This window comes from Corella eumyota, chromosome 6, assembly GCF_963082875.1.
Source record: "Corella eumyota chromosome 6, kaCorEumy4.1, whole genome shotgun sequence".
Classification (NCBI taxonomy): domain Eukaryota; kingdom Metazoa; phylum Chordata; class Ascidiacea; order Phlebobranchia; family Corellidae; genus Corella; species Corella eumyota.
In genome coordinates this window covers 187201-213999 of record NC_137495.1, presented here as the reverse complement: position 1 = coordinate 213999, position 26799 = coordinate 187201, and the positions used below count along the sequence as shown (strand labels likewise).

At 32.0% G+C, this 26799-nt stretch overlaps 2 protein-coding genes across 4 annotated transcripts; both read left to right on the top strand.

Annotated features, from left to right (window-relative positions):
- Positions 1–41: 41 nt before the first annotated feature.
- LOC145754715 (inactive tyrosine-protein kinase 7-like) lies at positions 42–10355 on the top strand. The gene is made up of 23 exons (XM_082570819.1): positions 42–121; positions 598–775; positions 1161–1294; positions 1699–1801; positions 1907–2091; positions 2203–2362; positions 2625–2773; positions 3025–3156; positions 3315–3455; positions 4079–4224; positions 4578–4701; positions 4851–4970; positions 5279–5505; positions 5826–6021; positions 6308–6440; positions 6680–6744; positions 6824–6949; positions 7334–7439; positions 7616–7781; positions 7849–7917; positions 8315–8466; positions 8791–8969; positions 9048–10355. The coding sequence occupies exons 1-23, from the start codon at positions 97–99 to the stop codon at positions 9269–9271; spliced, it is 3240 nt and encodes a 1079-aa protein (XP_082426945.1). The 5' UTR covers positions 42–96; the 3' UTR covers positions 9272–10355.
- Positions 10356–11582: 1227 nt separating this feature from the next.
- On the top strand, positions 11583–26458 carry LOC145755029 (girdin-like). Of its 3 annotated transcripts, XM_082571228.1 has the most exons (37): positions 11583–11774; positions 12545–12627; positions 12906–13014; positions 14227–14355; positions 14818–14901; positions 15281–15421; positions 15929–16080; positions 16494–16575; positions 16710–16888; positions 17022–17148; positions 17253–17388; positions 17664–17800; positions 17877–17954; positions 18069–18158; positions 18313–18444; positions 18682–18807; positions 18917–19147; positions 19307–19444; positions 19580–19699; positions 19859–20011; positions 20243–20406; positions 20521–20667; positions 21038–21176; positions 21253–21384; positions 21497–21662; positions 21811–22064; positions 22148–22266; positions 22372–22504; positions 22570–22769; positions 23095–23192; positions 23301–23519; positions 23759–23839; positions 24428–24526; positions 24692–24754; positions 24865–24974; positions 25115–25486; positions 25819–26458. In XM_082571228.1, the coding sequence occupies exons 1-37, from the start codon at positions 11715–11717 to the stop codon at positions 26290–26292; spliced, it is 5457 nt and encodes a 1818-aa protein (XP_082427354.1). In that variant the 5' UTR covers positions 11583–11714; the 3' UTR covers positions 26293–26458. The 3 variants fall into 3 exon arrangements, with proteins under 3 accessions (XP_082427354.1, XP_082427352.1, XP_082427353.1); XM_082571226.1 differs by lacking the exon at positions 23759–23839; XM_082571227.1 differs by lacking the exon at positions 25115–25486.
- The last annotated feature ends 341 nt before the right edge of the window (positions 26459–26799 follow it).

The window sequence follows — 26799 nt, the reverse complement described above, 5'->3', positions numbered from 1 at the left end:
CGTCATAGCCGGGTTAAGAGTACATGTTAAAGTGATAACAAAATTTTTTTAAAATAGTTTTTAGTTTTTTTTGTGGATTTTATATTTTAATGAAAAATGAAGATTGTTTTATTCGTTTTTGGTAAGTTTATATTTGTTTTATAAATTAATGGAGTTTAGTAAACGTTTCGGCATTTTTTGCGTTTCTTGTAAAGGATAAAATGTATTTTGTCTTGTCAGCTTGTTGCGGTTTATAAATTCATTTGATGATATTGTTTTTAGTAATATTAGCAGATACCAGCAAATTAAACTGGCATGTTGACATATATTAAACTAAAAAAGGTTGTCTAAGAATAGCAGACCGGTAGACTGAGTTTTAAGATAAAAGTTAATATGTAAGGTGCTATAAACGGTATAAACTCCTGCTGAGCCAGCACTTAATTAGCAGCATAATTATCGGGCAATTATAATCTATAATATCCCAAACTGCTACAGGCTACTCGAGACTGGGTCGGAATAACTGATGTTACTTTATGTTTAAGTCGCGCATTCGACTTTCCCACATCGAGGATAAAGATATAGACAAAAAAAATTTAGTTAATTTTTTTTATATTTCAGTATTTCTCACATTGAGTAAAGCTTTTAAGTTTGACCCTGAACCCCGGGGTCAAGATGTGACAAACGACAGAAGTGCGACCTTGTCTTGTGGGGCAAGTGACCCAGGGGGGACTTCAGGGGGGTTTTACATAATCTCATGGCTCTACAACGGAGATCCTGTCGTCAATAACAACAGAAGGTAAATTTTTATGATTTTTAAAAAGTTTTCAAACTTTGTTTTATTTGATTTTCGATAATATTGTTTTATTTTGAATCTAATGTGGAAACACTAATTGTAAATAGGTGTTGTAACTAAACATTGACCAACAAACGACTTTTAATAAATTTTGTTAATTTATTTTATCCGACTTTTTACTCCTATAAAACTTTAACTTTTGGTTTGTTGTTTAATTTTGGTCATTTTTTGACAGTTTAAGTTTTGTTGTACCAATGAAAGTTGGATTTGTTTATTTAATAATTAATCTTAATTATCTAATGTTAATTTATTAATTAAATTGCTTTTGGTATTAAAAAACTTTTGTTGTAATTAAAATATTTTTTTCAATTTTTGTTCTTTTTATTAGGTACCAACAAGGTGACAACCTTTATATTAAGAGGGTGAACAGAACTCTTGACAGTGGTGAGTTTCAGTGCCAGGCCACCAATAATGTGACCGGAGATTATGAGGTTACACCTCCTGTTGAGTTTAACATTAAATGTAAGTTAAAGTTGTTGTTCCAAATTTTTTTAGAAAAATATTTTTTTTATTATCGTTTATTTAATAATAAAAATATTTATTAGCAGTTTTTAATTAATTTATTGAATTATGAAATAAATTTCTGTTTGGTTCGATTCCCAACAAATAAATTTAATTTTAATAAAAAAAACTTTTTGTTAAAAAGTTTTAAATTTTCTGTTGTGGTCATTGAAGCATGGCAACCATTGTGACATAAACAAGAGGTTCTTATCTATTTACTCAAGCATATTATGATGTCATAGTTGGATTCACTTTTAGAGCTTTTTAAACAATTTTAAAATTTATTTTATGTTTGTCAAAATTAATGGCTGATATTTTTTGTTTTTGTGTAAATGCTTTTAATAAATAATTAAATGTTTTTTTAGGGGTGGATGGAGGGGTTGTAACTTTAAAGACGCCATCATCTCCCGATAAAATATTGCCTGGAGTGAAGGTTGTGATAAAATGTGGCGTCGAGGGAAATCCAAAGTACGTTACAACTTCTGTTTAAATATAAGAAATTTAAAACTTAATTTTAACTCTTCAGAATAATTAAAAAAAAATAAAATGACAAAAAATAAATTTATTTTTTAGACCAACTGGTATAATCTGGGAGTTAAACGGAGTAAGAATCAACGCTTCAACAAATATTGGGATAAAGAACAGGAGGTTGTCGATCAACAATGTAACGTTAAACGTGTATGACGGAAATTATATTTGTTGCGTGCAACATCCACCCAGGAAAACCTGCTCTATTGCTCTCAATTTAAAAGTGATCGGTGAGTTCCCCTAAAGTTGGGTTTTAATTGTTGTAAAATGGTTGCAACCCCCAACTAATATTTGTATGCAATAATTTCAGTTCATAATCTTATGCTAAATTCTTGTTACAGATCCTCGGACCCCGAAATTAATCAAAGGACCTCTTCATGAGGATCTATTTGTTCGTAAAAGTAAAAGTTTGTCGATTCCTTGCCACTGGGAGGCGACTCCGAAACCAAATGTGTCGTGGTACCGCGCTCAAAACTCCAAACCAATTGCTAACAAAACAAGGTAAGAAATTTCAAGTTAAAATTTGTGTTGTTATTTTTAGTCCAAATCACCTTAAGGTAATATAGGGTGTGCTGTTGTGATGTGTTTAATTATTTATAAACACTAGATTCAGGGGCAAATAATGTGGCATTGGTGCGGCTCAAACTTAAAACCTTTATGACCAGTATAGCAAATACACTACCAGACTTACTAGACTTACTTTTTTGTTAATTATCTAAAATCTAAATCAACTTTTTCATGTCGATTTATTTTTACCCGTCAGGTCAGATGGATCTTGCAAGCGTTGTGTTTATCCTAATGGAACCTTGTACATAGACAGCATAAAACAGTCACACGAGGGCACATACACATGCTTTGCAACCTCCGGCTTGATCAAATCAGCTCCTGTTCGGGTCAACATCAAGATTGCGAGTAAATTTGATTTTTATCATTTGTTTGTCAAAATATTTTATGGTTGGCTTGTTGTAACATCCTTGAGTAAGTCCTGAGGTCTTTGGTTTGATTCCCACTGCTGGCATGTTGTAGCATCCTTGAGTAAGACTTGAAATCCTGGGTTTGATTCTCACTGCTGGCATGTTGTAGTATCCCTGAGTAAGACCTGAGATCCTGGTTTAAATTTAACTAAATAAGTTTAACTGGTTTTAAAATCCCTTTTTTTTAAGCGATTTCCTCCTTTGAAGTCCCCCATATTTCCCTGCATGCAAGAATTGGAATCAACATGGAATATATCTGTCCCACCCCCGAAGCTTTACCCACAGCTGAGATAAAATGGTTGAGACACAATCGAGTTATTCGTGAGTGGTTGACTTTCAACAAACACTTGGAACGCTTTTAATTAAACAAGAATATAGGACTTTGAGCCTTATTTATTTAATAACAGAAACCTTATGTTTAACAAACAAACTTTAATTTGTTTAAATCAACCAAGGTTTAACTTTAAAGTTGTTTTTAGGTGAAGACTCGGATCATATTAGTAGTTCGGACGGGATTCTTCTTTTCACTAACACACTTAAAAGCGATGAAGGAGTTTATACTTGCCTGGCTGAGAACATTGCTGGCAAGGTGACCATGAATATGACCTTCTCTATAGAAGGTAAACAATTTGATTTTGAAAATATTAAGACAGTATTATCCCAAGATATTGAAACCATTTTACATAATGGACTCGTTACTGATACTTGGGTTAAAGACATTTCTAAATTGAAAGAGTGTTTTCCAGAAGTGGGGTTTTTGGGTAAAAGGGGGGTTAATAAAAAATTATTTATTGTCAGTAAAATATTGTTTCAAACAAGGGTTTTGGTAATATGTTATTCTTTTTTTTTGTATATATTGTTATCCTCAATGTGGGAAAGTCGAATGCGCGACTTAAACATAAAGTAACACCAGTTACTTCGACCCAGTCTCGAGTTGCCTGTGGCAGTTTGGGATATTATGGATTATAATTGCCCGTTAATTATGCTGCTGATTAATTGCTGGCTCAGCAGGAGTTCCTACCATTTATAGCTCCTTACTCAAGGGCGCTACAGCATGAGAGCAGTGGAGATTGAACCCACGACCTTATGTGTGGTGTAGCAAGTGTTCTTACCACTACACCACGCTGCCGGTGATTCATCTGTTTGTTTGTAAACAAAGTTTTTAAGTTGATGTAAAACTTAAAATAAAATGATTTTGTAAATATTTGAATTCTAACTCAAAGTGTTTCCAATTAATTTTCAGTGAAGCCAATTTGTTCCAAACTTTTCGACCAAACCATCAATGAGAGAAGCACTGCAACATGGGAATGTCCCTGTAGGGGGATTCCCACACCTGAAATTACTTGGTACAAGGTAGAGAGAAATTCTGAAAAATCTCAAAGCAAATATGTAAGAAATTTATATAAAAAATAGCTTGAGCGTTTTGGTCACTTGTGACATAAGTCAATCCATATTTTCTATGACCTAAAGGTTTGAGGTTTAACTCTCACTGTTGGCATGTTGTAGCATATTTAAGTAAGACCTGAGGTTGTGGGTTTGATTCCTACTGCTGGCATGTTGTAGCATCCTTAAGTAAGACCTGAGATCCTGGGTTTGATTCCCACTGCTGGCATGTTGTAGCATCCTTAAGTAAGACCTGAGATCCTGGGTTTGATTCCCACTGCTGGCATGTTGTAGCATCATTAAGTAAGACCTAAGATCCTGGGTTTGATTCTTAATATAAACTTTACTTTAATTAACAGATAATGAAGGGGAAGGAGTTGGTGATCAAAGATGTTACATCAGCAGACAAAGGAATTTATTTTTGTGAGGCTAAAAGTGAGATCGGGGATGCAAGATCGAACCAGACTTTGCTGGTTGTAAATGGTTAGTTCAAATTGGTTAATGGTGTTTTTAATAATGGTTAAGTTAGCTTTAATTCAAGTATTTAAGCACAACACCTTTAATAGATCAATAAATAAATTAAAATTAGGTTTATTTATAGTAGTTTTGATTTTATTTAACTTGGATTTCAGAAAGTTTTAAAATCTCTCCCCAACTCACGAACAAATGTTTCGAGGAAGGATCGAAAGTGAAAATATTTTGTAAAATTGAGGGAAGTAAAAACCCACAAGTTTCATGGAACAAAATAAATGGTTTGTCATCAATTTGATATTGTGATGTCATCATCTTTGTTGTGATGTCATCATCTTTGTTGTGATGTCATCATCTTTATTGTGATGTCATCATCATTATTGTGATGTCATCATCTTTATTGTGATGTCATCATCATTATTGTGATGTCATTACTTTTATTGTGATGTCATTATCTTTGTTGTGATGTCATCATCTTTATTGTGATGTCATTACTTTTATTGTGACGTCATCATCTTTATTGTGATGTCATTACTTTTATTGTGATGTCATTTTGTCTTTATTCAATTTTTTATGTTTTCTTTTAAAGGAATTTTGGTGGAGGACTCAGCAACTTTGACCTTTAATCCTGTGACCTTCGACGATGCAGGTCATTACAAATGTGAAGGTCGGGATGGGCCAAAGTTCACCGAGAAGGTCATCGAGGTCAAGGTTGTTGAGAAGACAAGGATAATCGTTGAACCGGAAAACACGACGGTTTTCGATAATGTGAATAATGTTTTGTTGAACTGCAAAGCTAACAACAACAAAACCCAGGTTTGAAAATATTTTCTTTCACTTTTTAAATATTTAATTTAATAATTTTAACATTTTTATTGTCCTGAAATCTTTTAAAAGTAACTTTTTATTATAGCTTTGTAAATGTTGGTTTGGTGACCATGCCAAGTTATAATGTTAATTCATAAATATTCAGTAATTTTAGGTTTTAAAAAATAAAATTATCATTTTTCTGAACTTATTAATGCGTAGTGTATTATAAACTTCTTTCTTGTCACTTTTATTAATGCATAAAAAAATATAAATACAAAAACCGAACACTGTTGTTTACACGAAATTTAACTTAAATTTTAACCCAGGTTTTATGGAGATTTAAAAACCACAATTACACTTTCGCAACTCGGGACCAGCAACAAAAAACTTACGTGATTCTAAACGGTTCGTTGGTGATTACAAACCCCAAGGTAACCGACAGGGGGTTGTATGTTTGTGTTTACCGAGTTTGCGACCAAATCCAAGTCCAGAGATCGGCAGAATTGTTTGTAACTGAAGCTGGTAAGTTGAACACTTTAAATAAATCCAATTTTGTTGAAATAAATTTTTTGAAACAGAGGATGTCATATAATATGTCTTTTAAGATTATTTTGGTAAGACTAAACCCCTCCTACAGACTTTTAGAGCAAATTTTTTAATAAATTTGTTGTTGTATTGTGGTTGCAACAAATATTTGCCTGTGGAGGCATTTAGTTCTTTAGGCTACTTGATTTATAGGTGTAAACAATAATAACAGTAAAGTATTAGAATATCAAATAAAAAAATTACATTTTAATATTATTTTTAGACGATACATCGAATTATGACATCACAAGTGAGGATAATAGCAACCCCAACCAGATGATTCAAACGATCGCCCTCTCAGTGAGTGGAGGAGTTGCTTACATCCTTCTTACAGTTGCTCTCATCATTTACTGCAGGTTCGTTAAAATCTTTCTTAATTTTGATTTAAAAGGTTTTTAGATTAAATCTTGCTGCTGTAGTCACCTTGTCTGTTTGTTAACCATTTTGTTGATATTACTTTTTAAGTTTAGTAAATGTAATTGATATTGTAGGACTTTATACATTAAGATTGTAAACTAATTTTAATTATATTTAAAACACCTTTTACATGGCAATTTTTAGTATTGTTTTTAACTTTTGTTTTTTTGTATTCCAGGGGAAAACACAAAAAGAAAAGAAAGGACACAAACACCCAAGAGGAAACGGAAGTGATGATAAACGGTAAAATTAAATAAAAATTTAGAATAAATTTCATTTTTTAATTTATTGTACAAATAATAAACTCTATTCTTTACAACAGGAACAAACGGTGATGTTGCAGGTAACCATGACAACGATATTCAGATGAGAGATCTGTCAACTTTGGGGAAAAGTTTGGAAACCCTGGATTACCCTTCTTCTAATATCAATTCTCTCACTTTAATCGGTGAGTTCGGGATTTTAATATTTGATACAAATACAAAGTTGTTTTAGACCTGCAGTATGGTGGTTGGAACCCCTTGATTGATTCACTACATGATGTCTAGGGTTCAATTCCCTTCCCCTTCTTGTTTTAGCACTCTTAAGTAAAGCGCTATAAACGGTATGAACTCCTTCCAAGCCAAAACCAATCAGCAGCATAATTATCGGGCAATTATGATCAATAATATCCCAAACTACCACAGACAACTTAAGACTGGGTCGGGGTAACTGATGTTACTTTATGTTTAGGTCATGAAGTCGACCTTTCCATATCAAGGATAACTTTATAAGTAAACCTTTTAAATATATTCAAATTTTAAATTTTTAAATTAAATTTATATTAATTTAGGTCGGGGTAAATTTGGAAAAGTTTTTTTGTCGAAAGCCCCGGGTTTGTTCCCTGATCTGGAGGAAGATATCCTCGTCATGGTGAAGAGTTTTGAACAAGATTTAAGGTAAATTTATAACCCTTATTATATGGGCAGCATAGTTTTCATATCTTAAACCTAAACTAAATCTTAAGTTGTTTAAGTTTAAGTTAAAATTTAAAATTTTCTTTAAAAAAATTAAAAAATTTTTTTTTTTTTAAATATCAAAAAAATATTTAAAAAGTTTTAAAATTTAATTTTAGTGATGACCTTAGGTCAGAGTTCAATCGAGAGGTCAACATTTTACGTTTGTCCTCGCACGACAACATTGTTAGATTGTTGGCTCTTAGTAACCATGGCAACGATCCTGAAGACAACAGTAACCATGGCAGCGAACCAACCTACCTCATCACTGAATATCTGGAATGGGTGAGAACTTTAAAATTTAATTTCTAATTTTTTAACTTTTTTTTAAATTTAATTTTGGTTTTTTCAGGGAATTCTAAAACTTTGTCTTCAAGCTTCTAGAGAAGGGAAAGTCCCCAAGTTGACAAAAAATCACAAGGTTGGTAGAAAAAGATTTAAAATTAAAACAATTTGTTAACCAAATCAGATTTTATATTTTATTGTCACCATTTATAACGTTATCCTCGATGTGAGAAAGTCGAATATCAGTTTCCCTGACCCAGTCTAGAGCTGGCTTCGCAGTATGGGATATTATATAGATTATAATTACCCGATAATGTTAAGCTGCTGTTTAGGTGCTGGCTCAGCGGAGTTTATACCGTTTATATCGCCTCACCCAAAGCTGCAGGGATTGAACCCACGACCTCATGTGTTGTGTCACTTGTCCTAATGTGGTTACAACAAATATATTTTTGAGTTCATTTTGGATTTACAAATTATATATCTGCCACTAAGCTCCATTATATCAAGTGTTACTCATTTATTGTTGTTATCAGATGAGCATATGCAGTCAGCTAGCAAGTGGGTTGGCCCACCTGAACAAACAAGGATTGGTGCATGGAGATATTGCCACCAGGAATTGTGTCGTCAGTTCCCAACTTCTCGTTAAAATCTCGTTCCTTGGACTCAATCTGGAGGGATTTGAGAAGTAAGAACTTCAAGTTGATGTTGGATTTAATTTATAATTTCTAGTTATTGTTGTTTTTACTTTTAAATAATTTTAGAATTAATTTTTGTATATTGTATAAATTTAAAAAAACTTAATTTTTTGGGAAGGAAATTGAAATGCATTTTTAAGTTTGTTTTTTTTAAGGGGGGGGGGGGTGGTAAAAGGGGTAAATATAAAATTTCTTTTTGACAATAAAATGGGGTTTTGGTCTAATGTCACAATTCCTTTTTAAAAAATACTCAAAAAAATACAATTTCCTTTTCAAAAAAAATAGATTTTTTTCTAAAATATTTTCTTCTGCAGTGAATATGTTGACCACGAGGAAAGGGAATTACCCTTAAGGTGGGTTCCCCCAGAGGTGCTTTCCCAGAGCGAATACTCGATGAAATCTGATGTTTTTGCTTTCGGGGTTTCTTGCTGGGAGGTTTTCACACTAGGGGAACTACCTTTTCAGGATTATAGCGACGAAGAATTTCTAAAAGGTGACGAAATATTTTATTTGGATTTTAAATTTAAGTTTAAAAGGATTTTCATTAAAAACATTTTTTTTTAATTTTCAGAACTAGAAAATGGTGAAATTCCACCACTACCAGCGCTAGAGAACTCCCGTCGAATCACTTCGTTGATCAACAAATGTCGCGCTCCGTTGCCCGGCAACCGTCCAGATATTCGACAAATTACGAAAAAGCTTCAGTCCATTATTTCAACCAACACGGACAGTAACAAAACAAAAGCGATTGTCAACGATGATTGTGAGGTCATAATTACTGGGGATGAAGACTAAACCTTGCACAAGGATTACTATCAACTTGGGTTGTGACCAGTTTGTGCCATGGACAATAGTTTTGACACATTTGTGATGCCACAGGTTGTCGTAGCAAGGGTTGTAACCCATTTGAATCTGTGCAGCTGTTGTAACTGATTTGTGCCATTGTCCTTTCCACTGTGATCAAGAATTGTCGATTTTGGTGCTTTTTGATTTTATTGTGACGTCATTCGGTTGTGACATCATATAAACTTGGTTGTGACATCATATAAACTTGGTTGTGACATTATATAAACTCGGTTGTGACATCATATAAACTTGGTTGTGACGTCATATAAATTCGGTTGTGACGTCATATAAATTCGGTTGTGACATCATATAAACTTGGTTGTGACGTCATATAAATTCGGTTGTGACATCATATAAACTTGGTTGTGACATCATATAAACTTGGTTGTGACATCATATAAACTTGTTTGTGACATCATATAAACTTGGTTGTTACATCATATAAACTTGGTTGTGACATCATATAAACTTGGTTGTGACATCATATAAACTTGGTTGTGACATCATATAAACTTGTTTGTTACATCATATAAACTTGGTTGTGACATCATATAAACTTGTTTGTGACATCATATAAACTTGGTTGTGACATATAAACTTGTTTGTGACATCATATAAACTTGATTGTGACGTCATATAAACTTGGTTGTGACATCATATAAACTTGGTTGTGACATCATATAAACTTGGTTGTGACGTCATATAATCGGTGCTAATTATTTGTTTTTTTTTAATCATAATTATGTTTACCTCTTTAAGTTTTACCTATACATAATGCGGGCGTTTTATAAGTTGGGGTAACTATTTTTGTACATTTTATATAAACTTTTTTATTGTGTTTTCTATTAAAGAATTCTGTTATTTTTTATCGTAAAAAATTGAACTTATTTTGGTTGTTAAAGTGTTAGCAATGCAAATGCAGTTTTAATGCAAATTCACAGCAATAATGTTAAAGGAGTCTGCTTGCAAATCTTCACTTTTTATTAAAAGTTTTTAACTTTAAATTATTACAGTATTATTATTGTTTTTTGTTTATCGGTAGATAATAAATGTTGTTATTTTTTGACAGATGATTTGGATTTTAAAGAAAAATGTAACTTTTTTAAATTTGTTCATCCTTTATGTGGAAAGGTCGACTTCACGACCTAAACATAGAGTAACATCAGTTACCCCAACCTAGTCTTGAGTTAACTTTGCTAGTTTGTGATATTATTATTTAAAATAAACAAGAGCGTACAAAAAAGCCCTAAAGCATGAATGCAGTGGGACTCACACCAAAAGCCTGTTGAAGTAAAACCAAGTGTTCTAACCACTGCAACAGAATACTGATTCAGTAAGGTTATACCCGATATATTTAATGTTTTAATACTTATACGTTATTATTAAACTAAAGTTAACTCTGTTAAATATTTAAATGTAACTTTCACAGGAGGGCCGAGTACAGATTTCGAGGATAAAGTTAAAACGTTGGTGCGCCAACATGTTTGTGTTACGAGCTCTGTTTATTACGGTTATTGTTTAAGGTAGTAACAGACAAAGGTGGATTGTTACCTCATTGTTATTTGATTGTCACCTGTACCCAGGTAATTAAGGGATAATAAGCTTTGTTAAACAATTGAACGTAATAGTTAGTGAGAGTTTTTATTAAAATATAAGTTTGTACATTTTTGAGGTTTAAATTATAAATCCAAGTTCATAAACTGATAAATAAACAGACAGACAGAGGATTTTAGTTTTTGTTTAAAGTATTGCCATGCAGCCACGTGTTTAATGCCAAGTTTATAATGCTTGTTGTTAAGTTATGATATTAACACATTCCATTCAGACGTTAAATATTATTGGTAATTGTTCTGTTGCTGCTGCAGTTTATTAAACTGGCAGCGTGGTGTAGTGGTAAGAACACTCGCTATACCACCATGAGGTCGTGGGTTCAATCCCCACTGCTCTCATACTGTAGCGCCCTTAAGTAGGGCACTATAAACAATATAAACTCCTGCTGAGCCAATACTTAATCAGCAGCATAATTATTTGGCAATTATAATCTATAATATCCCAAACTGCCACAGTCAACTCAAGACTGGGTCGGTGTAACTGATGTTACTCTATGTTCCCACATCGAGGATAAAGATAAATACAAAAAAATATATATAAAAAGCTGACAAGCAGACAAGACTGGAATTATATCAGTCATGAATTGAAATACTTTTAAGTTTGGTATATTAACTAAAACCTACAATTTAAAACTTTTTTTACAGACAAATGTAAATAAAAACAAATAGTATTAAAATAAACGACACAATTAACAATGAATTAATGCATTTAACGAATGACATATTAACCTTTAACCCAACCTTTGTGTCTCTAAATATTGGTTGATCTTTGACCTTATAAGATGGAGCGAAAAGATGATGACCCTGTGTCAAAGTTCATGGACTCTCCTCTCGTGCAATGGGTAAAAACTTTTTTGATGGTGGTAGTAACTTGGTATAATTTTAGGCTTAATGGAATGGTTGAATTTGAATGCTGACAGTGGGGATCAGACCCAGGACCTCAGGTCTTACATATGGTTTAACATACCATCAGTGAAAATCAAACCTAAGACCTCAGGTTTTACTTAAGATTGTTACAACATGCCAGCAGTGGGAATCAAACCCAGGACCTCAGGTCTTACTTAAGATTGTTACAACATGCCAGCAGTGGGAATCAAACCCAGGATCTCAGGTTTTACTTAAGATTGTTACAACATGCCAGCAGTGGGAATCAAACCCAGGACCTCAGGTCTTACTTAAGAATGTTACAACATGCCAGCAGTGGGAATCAAACCCAGGATCTCAGGTTTTACTTAAGATTGTTACAACATGCCAGCAGCAAAAATCAAACCTAAGACCTCAGGTTTTACTTAAGAATGTTACAACATGCCAGCAGCAAAAATCAAACCTAAGACCTTAGGTCTTACTTAAGAATGCTACAACATGCCGGCATTGGAAATCAAACCCAGGACCTCAGGTCTTACTCACATATGCTTTAACATACCATCAGTGAAAATCAAACCTAAGACCTTGGGTTGAAAACAATTACAGAATTCTAGGTCTTACTCAACTGCAGCAGCTAGTCTCTTAAAATAATATCGAGCTTAATCTTTAATAGATTCAATTAAAAATTTAAATTCATGTTATGATTGTTTACTTATATCTTGTGTAAAATTTAAATTTCTATTTCTAGTTTCAATTTGTGTTGAATCGCGATAGTTTGGAATATGAAGATCTGACAGATGGAGTTGCTCTGATCGACATTATGCTTATAATGTAAGTGTGATGTCATAGTAAATAATACCATTGTTGTTGTGTCATAAGCTTTACACTTGTTGCACATAAGACTTATTTCAATAACAAAAATTTATTTATTTTGCTTTAAAACAGGTCATAAATAAATAAAATTTAAAGTAAGAATAAGTAAACCCACAAAATATTAGTTATAAAAACATAACGTGCCTTCTGTGAAAAGTAAATAATATAAGCCATAAAGAATCAAATTCTAAAAGCTGTAAAAATAAATATAAAATGAAAATTTATTATTTTCACAGTGACCCACGCCCAACCAACGCCAGAGCTCACAAGAAAGCACGAACCGATGTGAATTTAAACATTCAAAATATCCAGATTTTATTGAAACACATAAAGTCTTGTTATGAGGTAATAACCACCATTGTTACACTAACAATTATCATTGTCTCATCACGTTTTAGTAGTGCTACCTTTTAAGTGGTTAAATTAAATTTAAATATTTTATTTAGGATTTTTTTATATTTTAAATTTAAGTTTTTATTTTTAATAATATTCACATTAAAATTGTGAACAACACGTTAAGTTGGTTTTCTAATAATAATTAAACTAATCTGATTAAGAGAAATTTAGTAAAGAGAAAGTGGTTTTAAATTATTTTTGTTAATTTTGAATATTTGGTGTCAAAATAATCGAATTTTCTTCTTAATTCTTGTGTTAAATTCATTTAAATATTGGATTGTTGTTGTGTAAGTTTCATTATAATCACAAACTTTTTATGAGTAACATTTATGAAAAGTCAACAAACTTTAACTTTGTTGTTTTAAAGATTGTTAAAATGTTTAAACGAAGATAACAATTTGGTTTGCGACGATTTGGCTGATCTGTTGTAAGAATAAAATTTTGGAATTTGTATTTTAAAATCTTTTCTGAGTTTGTTTTTTAATTAGTCAAAAAATTGTCGTAAATTAAATTTATTTTTGTTAATAAAAATTAACTTGAAAAATTTTATTTAAAAAGTTTTTTTTTTTTTGATCGATTTAATTTCAAACAATTGGTTCCATCTGTTGATTGTTATGGACAATGAGCAAACAATGAGAAATGTTTGAAATCAGATTCTTATTTACTCTCCATTGTTATAAAATAATCAGCCTTTGTCATTACATACTTGATTCAACGAATAATAAAATAATTCTCAGAAAAACTTTTTAATCGTTAAAGATTAACAAATTTGTTGTTAAAAAGTTTTGCTAACTTGACAGGATTTTAATTAATTAAAAACAATTCATTTTTTTCTGGTTTAAAATTGTTTTTATTTCATAAACAAAATAGTTTTTGTTTGGTGATGTTTATATACAAATAAAAGTATTTTTTTACGTTACAAAATATGACAAGCTGTTATTATGTTACAATAATAACCTCAATTCACCTAAATATAACTTCTTATAAAAACACAATTTTATTAAATCTTTGTAACTGGTATTTTACAGGAAGAAGCCATCTGTATTTATGTTAATTATGTTTATTGTTAATTGTTTAATTAATAAAAGCAAAATAAAGTTTAAATCATAACTGCTAACTTAGTATTTTACATTTTTTAAATTAATTAATATTTTATTTTAGGACATCCATAAACAAGTTGTCGTCATGACACTTCCCAAGATTTTGGTCATCGTTAAAACTCCCCGCTCACTAGAGGGTGTTAGAGAGATGCAGAAACTTTTACTCCTTGTGCTTGGGTGTGCAGTACAGGTTAGTTGTGATGTCATAATAAGTGTGATATCATATTTGTTTGATTATTTATTCAGAGTTTTAAATTTAATTTTATGGGGTTGACATTTAGTTAAGGTTTAAATAACTTAGCCAGCCACAAAATGTTGAATTCTTTCTTAGAACAAATCATAAAACCTCGTAAAAGTTAATTGCTGAGTGTTGAGATTTAAACTTATTTGGTTTAAAAGTTGGAATCAAACTGTGATTTGTAAACAAAACTGTTTGTTGTTATTGGGAACTTAATTGTTTTTAGATTGTTGTTTATTTATTTAGTTTGTAATTTTAATTGATACAAAATTAATATAAATATGATGCTTTTATAATTTGAAATTGTTGGTTTTGCATAATTGCATAATTCTTTGTGCAACGATTGTATCCCACTTTGATGTTATTGTTGTTTAATTTAATAACAACTTGCTAAAACAACATTTAACGTTTTAGTGCGATCGTAGAGAGGAGTTTATTGAAAAGATGAAACAATTAACATACGAGGGAATGGAGATCATAATGAAACATATTCAAAATGTGAGTTTTCTTTAACCTTATTGTATACAACATAAAATATCATAAAACCCAAAAAAGCCCAAGTTTCCTGCTTTGAAAACCTTTAAATGTCAGAGTGCACAAAACAGATTAAAACTTAAATATTTGCTCTGAACAAATAACTTTTAACCTTTTATCTTTTTTGATCGATTGCTTTTAACTTGTTTTGTTTGAATGCTAATTAATAACTACTTTGTCCACACAATACACATTCTGTGACATCACATAATACCAGTTATGACATCACAATACAATTTAAATTTCTATGGTCATTGGAAAATTTAATAAGTTTAACATTTACCAAACATAAATATTATTTAAAAATTCTTTTATAATAATAATGTTGATTATGACATCATAGATAACAGAGAACACCGATAATGTGCTGAACATGGAGTGGGAAGATTGGACGGACATCTCGGATGAGGATCTGGAGGGTTTAAAACTGAAGATGAATTTGCACATCCACAACCTCGTTAACGAGCGGGATAACTACTCCATGGTGGGTACATTGTTAACATTAGTTGATAGCCTGCCTTACAGCCAGGATTTTAATTGTCATAATATGGTGACAGCTCTTAACTAATATTGGACGTATAGATGAGTTACTTGTGCACCACGAATGGCAGTTTTATTTATTTTATACTCCTATACATTGGACATACACATATATATATATTCAATCATTAAGCTACATTATATATAGATTGTTAGTAATTTTTTAACTGGTTTATATATCTCAAACAGCATTTTTGTTTAACAAAGTGGTCAGATATATCTACCAAGTTTTAATCATAGCAATATGCCTGGTTTAACAGCTGCTTGTCAGTAAATCTTTCAGCAATATATTTATTTGTTTTCATTTTTATAGCGAAGTGATCGTAAATTTTATTTTATATTTATTTCATTTGAATTGTTGCTTTTACTAAGTTAAATTTTTTTTTGAATTTGTTGCTTTTACTAAGTTAATATTTAAAAACGTTTAATTTATTATATGATTTCTATGCAGGCAATCGCTGACGTCACTCTTGAGCGAGATTACCTGGAGTCCCAAATAGGAGGGGGGAACTCCCTTAGAAGGGTGAGTTTACCCGATGCCAGACATCTCAATGTTGAAATCGAGGATTTAAAACTTAAACTGAGGAAAACAAAGCAAGAATTGTGAGTTTTTGAATTTGTTCTAGTCATCACTTTTACCTAGCAGTTCGAACAAAATGCCCAGCTAATTAATACATTTATTTCACTTTTTTTTTGTGTATATCTTTATCCTTGATGTGGGGAAAGTTGAATGCGCGACTTAAACATAAAGTAACATCAGTTACTCCGACCCAGTCTCAAGTTGACTTTGCTAGTTTTGGATATTATAGAGTTTATAATTGCCCGATAATTAAACTGCTGATTAAGTGCTGGCTCAGCAGGAGTTTGTACCGTTTATAGCACCTTACTCAAGGGGGCTACAGCAGTGGGGATTGAACACACGACCTCATGTGTGGTGTAGCAAGTGTTCTTACTACTACTTCACGCTGCCGGCACTTTATTAACTTGTGGCAAATAATTTTATTTTGTTGTTTTAGAGACGACAAAGTTGAACAAAATGCCGACCTTAAAGTCGAAGTGGAGGAGTTTGAAGGTCAACTTATTCATCTTAGAAAAGAGGTGACTAAAATTTTAAAAACATACCAAAATATTAAATGATCCCGGTTAACAAAACATTTTTATTGTTTAAATTAAATGTAAAAAAGTAAATTTAGGTATTTTTTGTAAAAGATTTTATTTTATTTTTTTTACAGAATTCCGAACTGACAACTGATTCTCGTTCTGCTCGAGCGCTCAGGGATGAGAACGACATCCTTAAAAGTTCGGCCTCAAAAGTAGTCAAGCTTGAACTTGACCTTGAGATCATGAGGGAAAAGGTCAAGGACGTTGACTTCTTTAAAGGAAGACTGGAGGAAATGCGATCGGATTATAAGTCAGTGGTTTCAACTTTTTTCTAAAGTGACTTTTTTTAATTTTTTTTTTAAACAGTTTTGGTAGATTCAAATAAATCCTAAATTAGTTTACACTTAACATGTTATGATTATTCAAGTGTTTCCAACAAATAGGGTTTTAAATGACACCAAAGCCTTGTTAGAGGAAGAGTTGGAAAAAGCACGGGAACGCTTGGATGGTCTGGTGGATGGAGAAAAAAAGATGTTGGAATTAAAACAACAACTTAACAGCATGAAAGCAGTAAGGACTTTGTGTTTTAACTATTTGTTTTTTTGTTTTCTGTTTTAGATATATTTTAATAAATATTCCCACAAACTAAAATTTACTTGGTTTTTATTTATTAGGAGAGGGATGAGGACAAACAAAAGATCACAAGTTTAATGGAACTCACCTCAAATCTTGAGTTTGAGAAATCTCAGTCCATGAACGAATCAGGAAACCTCGCATTTCAACTCGAGAGAGCGAAGGGAAACACTTCAAGTAAGTGCTTAAAACTTTGTATTAATTTGTTACTTTATCTGTTGAGGTAACTATGTGTCTTTTTTGAAATTTTTTATAATTTTTTAATTCACATATGCAGAGAATTTTTTAATTATACTGTCTTGTGAAATAACAACTTACATTTACAGTGTTTAACTTTTAAAGATTTGTAATAAATTTTTTCTTATATACTAATTTCTTGTAGCATAGTAATAGGAAGTTTGTAGGTATTTAGTTGGAACAATTTGTAACTTACATTTATTTAACTTCCACAGATGGTCACCTCTCCCTCCAAGCAGAGAGCGAGGAGTCCTCCCAATCTCGAGCTTTAAGGCTGGAGAAGGAGAACAAGAGGTTGCAAGCTCTTCTAAACAACCATCAGGACTCTATCAAGAGGAGTGAGATCAGCCAGGTACAGCCACTAAAAGCTTTACTTTAATGACACATGTTGTGTTAAGGTTATTTAAACATTATTGATTTTGTTTCAGGCCAACATGTTGGAACTAGAGAAAGAAAATCAAAGATTGAGCAACAAACTTCAAAACTTACAAACCCATATTCAGAAGGTGATTAGAATTAGTTTTATAAACAAATTTATTGTCATTCCAAAGACATTTTAATTAATATTTGTCATTTGGTACTGTAGACTGTTTGTGATTTAATTAATCTTTGTCACACAGGAAAAGAAATCAGTTCTTGATTTTGAGCAACTTTCAACCGATCTTTCATTGGACCGCGAAAGGCTGGAAAAACAATTAGAGACTACAAAGGTATGGGTTTAAACTAAGGTCAACCTATATTCATAATCTCGTTTACTAAAAAGTGATTTTTTGTATTGTTGGGTTATAAAATGGGATTGTGCACTTGTTAACATCTTAGCTATAAAACCTTTAAAGACTTAAAGTAACGTCAACTATTTCAAAGGTAACTTCAGAGCGCAGAATAATGGAGTTAGAGGGTGAGACCGAACATTTAAACCGGACGGTCGATTCACTCCGGGAGAGAATTAAGATCGGAGGAGATGCAAAGATTAAAGCAACCGAGAAGGAAAATAAGGTTTGTGGTTCTGTAATGTTTTAACTTTTATTCAACTTCAAGTGTTGTGAGCTCAAATGTTACCAGCATAATGTATTATAATATTCGTATTCTCTACAGGGCTTAACTTTGCTAATTGTTTTCTGCCTTCTTAAAATTTTTATTTTGTCACAACTTTTGTGGTATGAATTATATGGCTAAATAAATATTCAGTTTCAAGAAGAGAAAAAGTCTTACCTTTTCTATTATTTTTTCAAGGTCTTGTCGGAACTTGCAAAGGAGTTGTCAACAAAATTACAAAAAGTTGAATTTGAGAAGAAAAAATTGAACGAAAATGTTGTTGAAATGAAAGAAGGACTCGAACAAAGAGAAGTTTTACAAAAGGTTTGGTTTTAAAATAAAATGCGGTAGTTGTAAGATTAAATTATAATTTTGTAAAAAGAAATTTTTTTTTGTAAAATGTTTTGAAATAAATGTATTTGCACTTTTTTAGGAAAATGTGAAATTAGAAAAACAAAATATTCTACTCCAAAAATCAGTCAAGCAATACGAAATGACGACCAATGACCTGAATGACCTTGAACAAAAGACATCTGACCTCCAGGTTGAAAACAGACAACTCAAGAAGCAAGTTGACAATCTTAAAAATCTAACAAAAGAATTTGAAAACTTAGAACAAGAGAAAAATAATTCCTCGATCGAAACAAACAAACTTAAAAGACAAGTAAGAAGTTAATTTTTAATGCTAATTACTTGTTTTAAGACCTTACAGACAGGGGCAAAAGTGGCTTTGCCTACAAAGAGCATTATCATACACTTTTTATATTATCTTTACAATATTTATTCCTTATATCTTATATTAAACTAGTTGCATTTACTGCAGGTTGAAACATTAAAGAAACAAAGTTTAAAGATGGCCCAGTTGGAACAAGATAAAAGTGAAGCAGAAAAAACTTGTTCAAAGTTAAAACAATCTCTCGACATCATGAAAAACTCAATGAAACAAACTGAAAAAATGGAGGTACAGTGTTCTACTACTTTGTGTACAATGTTGATTGATGCTGTTACCTTTAAATAATTTTTTCCTAATATATTGGTTGGTAATTTAATATAAATACTAAAGTAGTCAGTTAATGTTAAACTTTTTTTATTTTAGGTAATGCAAGTTGAACTTGAAAGTGAAGTTGAGAGAATCAAATCCCAACTGGAGATCAGTAGAAAAAGGCAACAAATAAGAGAGAATGAAAATATTGAATTAGAGAAAGAAAATGATCAGGTTGGTGAACAAAAAAAATAACTTTTTGGCATTAATCAGTTGGTTTTACTATTAAACTGATACAATTTGAAGTCATATTCTTACATACTTAAAACTTTTAATCAGCAGAATTGTTTTGTTTTAACAAATTTGTAAAATATTCATTATTTCTTCACACAGTTGAACACCAAACTCACTCAACTAACTTCGATGGCAAAGAAAGTTGAAAGATTGGAATCTGAGAACCAGGATTACTCAACTGAACTCTTAAGAAACCAAAACTCCAATAAAAGACTCCAAGCTGACGCTAAAAGACTCAAAGATCAAGTGGAGGTAGGTTGGAGTTACTTTTTGTTTAATTAGTTGTTAATACTTACTCTATGTAAGGAACTTTGAGTTTTACCTTAAGGTGGTAGGTTTTTTATTTTTAATTTCATTTAATATTTGACAAAGTCCCATTTATTGTAATTACTTTTTATACGAATATTGATTTTAGTCATTGTGTTGTAGATAGTTGGTTATTTCTAGTTTCGAATCTTGATTTGAATTCATTTTTATTTTCAGACGACGACTAAGCAACTTGACCAAACCTCAGATAACTTACTCACCATGACTCGACAGAATAAACTGATGTCAGCGAAATATGAAGACCTTGAAAAATCAAACGAACGACTCAGCAGTATTGAGAAGGAATTTGTTCAACTTCAAAAACAACAAAATAATGACAAGTACGAATATATTTTTTATCTTTTTCAAAAAAATTTTGGGTCAAAATGTTTTATTATTCTTAATTGAACACAACATTGTGATTATTATTAACAAAAGCAATTATTATGTCACAGAAAAACAGTGTCTAGCTTAAGAGAGGAGTTGGTCAACTCAAAGTTGGATTCTCAACTCAGACAAACTCAACTCGACAAACTTCACTCTGAGTTGATAGAACTTGGAGTTAACAAGGAAGTTCTTACTCACCAAGGAGACAGTGATAAGTAAGTTTAAGTTAATTTTGTAAGAAAATAAACTTTAGGTTTTTGAATTTTAAATGTAATGTTTTTCACAATGTGTAGTGGTTGAAGGACTAAGCTTCACTATATATAGGTTCAATTTCTACTGCTTTTGTGCTGTGCCCATGAGTAAGGTGCTATAAATGATATCAATCCAAGCTAAATACCAATTAGAAGCATAATTACCGGATAATAATAATCAATAATATCCTGCCAAAATCGAGACTGGGTCGGGGTAACAAATGTTGCTATATATTAAAGCTGTAAGGTTGACCTTCCAACAAATTGGATAAAAATGTACAAAAGGAAATATTTTTAAATATTTTATTGTATTTATCTATTTAAATTTTTTTAGGAGGTTTTCAGAACTTGAATCCAAACTTGAGTCAACTTTACAGAAATCTGTCTCAGCAAAAGAGGATAAAATAAACTCTCTTGAGTCACGCTTAAATGCATCCACTCAGCTCAACAACTCACTCAAGAGTGAACTCAAGGTAAGTTTAAAAGCTCAAGTTGAGTTTAAATTGTTATGAATGTATATCTTATAAAAAAAAACTGATTCATGTTTAGAACTTGAAGAAAGATTACGAAGCACTTTCTCAGCGACATTACGAGGCCACTGGAGCACGAAGTCCAAAGAAAGAAAATTCGACCAATGAGGTTTTTAAGATGAAAGATCAACTTATATCAGTAGAGAGGAAGGTAAGCACTTTGTATGGGTAGTAACTTTTGTTCAAGCTGATGGTCATTATTTTAGCAAACTCTTTTTAATTCAATTTTTTTATTTTATTTGTTAAGTAATTGTTTGTTTTAGAATGCAACCTTATTGGCTGAAAACGACGCAATTAAATCAACTTCAAAGGACTTCCAATCGAGGATAAACTCTTTACAGTCGCAAGTTAATCGACAAAATCAGCAACACGACAAAATTCAGGAACTAAACCAATCTTTACAGAAACAATTTGTTAAATTACAAGTAGGTCAAAATATTTTGTTTTGTGAATTTAGTTTTAAGATGTTTTGAAACTGTTTTTATTTAATTTTATATGAAGACTTAATAGTCTAAGCCTGTTTTAATTAATTTAACTTTATATTAACTTAAACATGAAATCTTTAACTTTTAGGTAGAAAACTCAGCCCTGCAAGCAAAATGTGATTCTCTCAGTTCTCAAAACACAAGATCTTCAAACAACCAAACATCAGGGGAGAGAGAAAGAAGAAATCTCTCAGATCTATTAGAGAAGAACAAGAGAGAAAGGGAGACACTGGAGCGTGACAATGATGACCTTACAACCTTGAATGAGCGGAAAACGATCGAACTTGAAGGTTTGGTGCAAGATCATCAGAAACTGAAACAAAATCACCGGCAAACTAAACAAGAAGTAAATTGACATTAAGCAACCACTTTCAATACTCTGCAACCAAGTTGTTATTTATTTCTAATTTTTGTTTTAATTTCCCTCAGTTAAAAGACTTGGATGAACAATATAAAGATTTAATGAGGAGGAAAAATGAGCTTCAAAAGGAAATTGAAGTCAACTCTAACTCAGGAAATATCGAAGTCTTGAAAGAATCTCACGATAAGTAAGTTGTGGGTTCAAAAAACTTGATATGTTTTGGTTTTAGCAATTTTGCCAAGATGTTGTTGTAGTTTTTCAAGGGTATCTAAACAACTTTGCCTGTATTTAGAATACATCGTTCTTACAAGAAACTGAGCAATGATTACGAAGATTTACAATCAGATTACTCCACTCTCAAAACCAATCACAATCAAATCAAACTGGAGTATGCTAAACTGGAGGCAGTCTCTTCTGACATAAGGGTAAGTAACATTACAAGTTCTTTATAATGAGTGATACAACATAACTTAACTCTTATGATATTTAGGACCACAATCAGCAGCTGGACATCACAGCGACCAAGTTGAACAATCGATGTGAGGTCCTGATGCAGTTGAAAGCCAACCTGGAAGAGGAGAATCGACATCTTCTGGAGCAGATCTCAAGGTTGATGTCCCAGAATGAGGAACTTTTGTCTCAAACTTTGGAGTCAAAAGATCAAATTTATTCTGAACAAAAACAATACACGTAAGTTGGGTCTTGTTAAATGTTTGTTGTAAACCTTAACATGGAGAATGTTAATATTAATGCAAGTGTTTTAATTAAGAATTGAGAATATTATTGCTCAAAATTAAACAAACACAAATAGTTAAAAGTAAATGAAAGTTAGATGCTAAATATATCAAGTAAAAATTTTGCCTCCAATACAGTATGGTATTGATTGGTGGTGCCCTACTTTTTTGTTCTCTTATTTTAGTACATATTTGCGTAGTTATACGAATTTTATAAATGGGTCTAAGGTGATAGTAGACTACTTTAATATGATAGTTGCATTAAAAGTTTATGATTTTAGTGAAAGAATGCAAGAGATTAGGAGACAAAAAGAGAAATTGGAGGAAAAGATTATGGATTTATATCGGGCACCTGGGAACTCTCCTGCTAGAAAAAAAGGTTTGTTCTTGTTTACTTTTCAATACTAGAGTTATGGTTTAATAATACAAAGTATGTAAAAGTTATTGCAATGTCCATTTTTTATTTTTAATTATTAACAATTTTTAGGTTTTGGTTCCACTTTGAAAAAAACTTTTCAGAACTTGGGGAAAAGTGACGGGAAACGTCGCAAGGACCCAGTGGGGTCATTTGTTGGAAGCCCTGGGGAAAATACTTTAAAAAGCGACAGTTTTGCTCTTAAACCCTCCCCCGACACACCTCAAAGAACAGGGTCAATTGATTCGGGGTCAACTGAAGGGGAAACCCCTCGAAAAGCATCTAATCCAGGTGAGGACAAACTACAGGGTTGCCAATTTGTTTTAAGTGAAATCTCGGTTTTGGACAAAAGTTGAGAATTTTGTGAAAAAAGATTTTTAAAATGAAAAGTTTTTTTTACAAAATTCTTTACTTTTTGAGAATAATTTTTACTAGTTTGTAGTTTTCAAATGAATAGAAATTTAATTTAGTTTTTTAACTAATTTTTAACAAATTAATGACAAATTATTGACCAAAAAATGTCGGATTAGTTTCCAGTTCCCACAGAAACATGGGCTTGTTTAATCATCTGCGACGTTTATATCCGGCCAATCAGAAGGGTCGATATTCATGTAAGGGCTAGCATGGGGATAGGGTGGCATTCTTATTGTTTGTTCCCTTTCTACAATTACTTAAAAGTTAAAATATTTAAAGCTATTAATTTTTGGTGTCACTTTTTATAAACAAGTCTTTCTTTATCATCTAAATTCAACTGGGTCTCTAGTAGAAACCTACAGCAGTAAATAATCAGTCTTTTGCTGTGTGTTTTAACTAAAGATTCCATACTTAAGAAAATATCAAATAAAGCATTTCTAATTTGCTTTAATAATAAATAAACAAGCATGAATTTTAAAGATTTTTATAATATTTTAGCATGGTATTTATAAATTATTTAAATTCTATAATTTTGGCTTTAAAAACTTTTTCATTATTAATTCTGCCGTACATTACCTAAAGTTAAGGCCTGCGTTAATTTCTTAAATTTGCTTGGGTGAGAGTAGTTTGTGATGTCATAATTAGTTGCTTGTTGCATAATAGAAGTGGATAGTAATATAATAGTTCCTGTGTAAGATTGAGTTTCATAAACTTGCTTTATTTTGTATTTTCGAGTTCTTATTCACCCTAGTTCATCGCACAACATTGCCTTTGTTCTATTTTAGTTGAACACCGGGAATCCAGGAGAGCAAAGCTTGGTTCGATGGCTTACTCCACAAATGCTTTAAATTATGTTGCAACTGATTCAAGGACAAATTTAAGAGGTTTTTAGAATATTTAAATTATTTTTTAGTGATTTTAAGGGATAAAAATAATTTTATAAGTTTGATTTGTTTATTTTTTTAGGTAATTTAGTCATGTGTTAAGATTATCTTTAATTAATTCTGTGTACTTTGTATTTTTTTTAAATAAAATATTAATGTTTTCAGCTTCTCGATTATTAAATAATGGATCAACAACTTCCTTACAAAAATCATCAGAAGATTTATCTCGTAAGTAATTATTTAATTTGCATAATTTTTATTTCAAATATAAAATCTCTACTTTTTGTAGGAGAGTAAATCGTATTCTTGATTTTGATTAATTTTTAATTATTTTAAAGTTGTTCGAAATCGCACCAGCGGCAGTCTCCATGATGGGGAATCACCTAAAGGTGAATCCCCAGGAAAAGAGAGGATCTCAATGCAACAATTCCTCCACGAGAATGACAAGGTACTGGAATGTTTATATTGGAACTGTTTTTGTCTAAATTTAAGTTGATTTAGCAATTTTCTATATTTTATTTGTACTCGAGTTTTGTTTCCAATCTAAAAAATTTTGTCATATTTTTATTATTTAATTATTTTTGCAAGACCAAGCCAGGGTTTAAACCGACACCCGCAAAACGATCAAAAAGTCCTGAAAAACAAAACTGGGGCGGTTTTACCCCCTCTAATGAGCTATCTCACCCCCCTACTTGGGTGGAAAACCCTCCTGATACCCCCCCTGCTTCCCCTGATCGTCCCCTCCCTGATTTAGACCTAACTTCATTAACCCCTAATAGTGGATTAAATAGCCCCCTAAAAAGTCCCATAACACCCCCTAAAAGCCCCCCCACAAAAAGTCCAAGGTCAACTCTTGCTCTCATAAAAGTGAGAGAACCAGAAGAAGAAGTTACAGAAGAGAAGTTGAAAAAGGAAACTTTTGTTTATGTTGTGAGGTCACAAAGTGATGTCGGGTCAAAGGTTATATGAGCGTTTTGTTTGTCGCTAATGTTTGTGGTTTATTTTGTTTGGTAGTTGTTTTAAATTTGGTTCAAAATTTAGACAGTTGGATCTTTTTTGTTGGATGTTAATTTTAACATTTAGTTGAATTTGTGTTGTATTTGTGTAAACTAATAACTTAATCTTCGAAACGATATTGAAATCTTCAAGTTGAAGTGAATTATTTTTTTTTAAACCCAGATTTGTTGTAGTTGTTATTTACAAGATGGTTTTTTTTACTTTAAGTTGTGTAAAGTTACTTTAACGTAAACACTGATGTGAAAAGTTGTAACTTTAAAATATTGTTTTTACAGAGCCCAGGAGATCGCTCAACTGTGACTAAACCGACCAATAGCGTTCAACCATTCCAAAACATCGAATCACGTGATCGAAGCACGGTTCAGCGACTTGACAGTCTTGTTGCAAGTCCAAGGTCAAACGACCTTTCCCCTCGTGAGGTTAAGATGAGGTCACGACCTTCAGGGAGAAGACCCATGTCAGCAGCATTCTCTGGGTCGTTTACGCGTGACCGAACATCGACCCCTGTATCACGTATCTCACCTATTATGACATCACCATCCTCCAACCAATCAGTGGTTCGTCGTGATGTTCCACCACCTGGGGTCGCCCAGGTGGCACCAAGTCCGATCAGGCGTGACGTACCACCTGACATGACGTCATCGACCACGTTGCCACGGCGACAAGGGTCACAACAAGGGCGACCTCCAACGCCCAAAAACGATGATTCAGAGAAGAATACGCTCTGGTACGAATACGGCTGCGTGTGAGACTACAGTGTTGTCAGTTTTTTCACTGTTGTCGCAGATTTAGCTTTTTTATAATCAGTATTTAGTTTGTGTAGTTTATTTTATGTCGATTAGCTTTTTTTGGTACACTGTGTTTTGTACCCACTGAATAGTTTCAAATAAATTGTATTTGGTTAATTAAAATCAATTTTATAATCATTGCTTTTCTTGAATGTTTAAACCAGCACAAACATTTCATGTAAGTTGTATTTAAAATAGAAAGGGTAACAGCTTTTGTATACAAATTGTTTGTTTTGTATTGAAATCTTTTTTGTTCTTAAAAACCATCTTTAAGACCAAAATTCCAAAATTTAAGGTTTGAAAAACAGAAATTGCAGAACTAGTTAGCTGCAAAAATGACTTCGATACGAAATTAAATTTATTTTTATAGTGTGTAGAATTTTGTGGCATGGCGGGTGTCACATCTTGTAATTTTTACTCTAGCCTGCCCACTGACGGACTTGCAAAATCACGTTAGATTCTAAAAAC

What these genes read in the sequence shown, in the direction of transcription:
- LOC145754715 (XM_082570819.1), top strand. Translation starts at nt 97, where the DNA reads ATGAAGATTGTTTTATTCGTTTTTG. An exon ending in GGCGTCGAGGGAAATCCAAA is followed by an intron (nt 1,802 to 1,906) that starts GTACGTTACAAC and finishes TTTATTTTTTAG; the next exon opens with ACCAACTGGTATAATCTGGG. An exon ending in AATCTGGAGGGATTTGAGAA is followed by an intron (nt 8,467 to 8,790) that starts GTAAGAACTTCA and finishes TTTCTTCTGCAG; the next exon opens with TGAATATGTTGACCACGAGG.
- LOC145755029 (XM_082571228.1), top strand. Translation starts at nt 11,715, where the DNA reads ATGGAGCGAAAAGATGATGACCCTGTGTCAAAGTTCATGGACTCTCCT. An exon ending in ATTTGTTAAATTACAAGTAG is followed by an intron (nt 21,663 to 21,810) that starts GTCAAAATATTT and finishes ACTTTTAGGTAG; the next exon opens with AAAACTCAGCCCTGCAAGCA. An exon ending in AAAGTGATGTCGGGTCAAAG is followed by an intron (nt 25,487 to 25,818) that starts GTTATATGAGCG and finishes TTGTTTTTACAG; the next exon opens with AGCCCAGGAGATCGCTCAAC.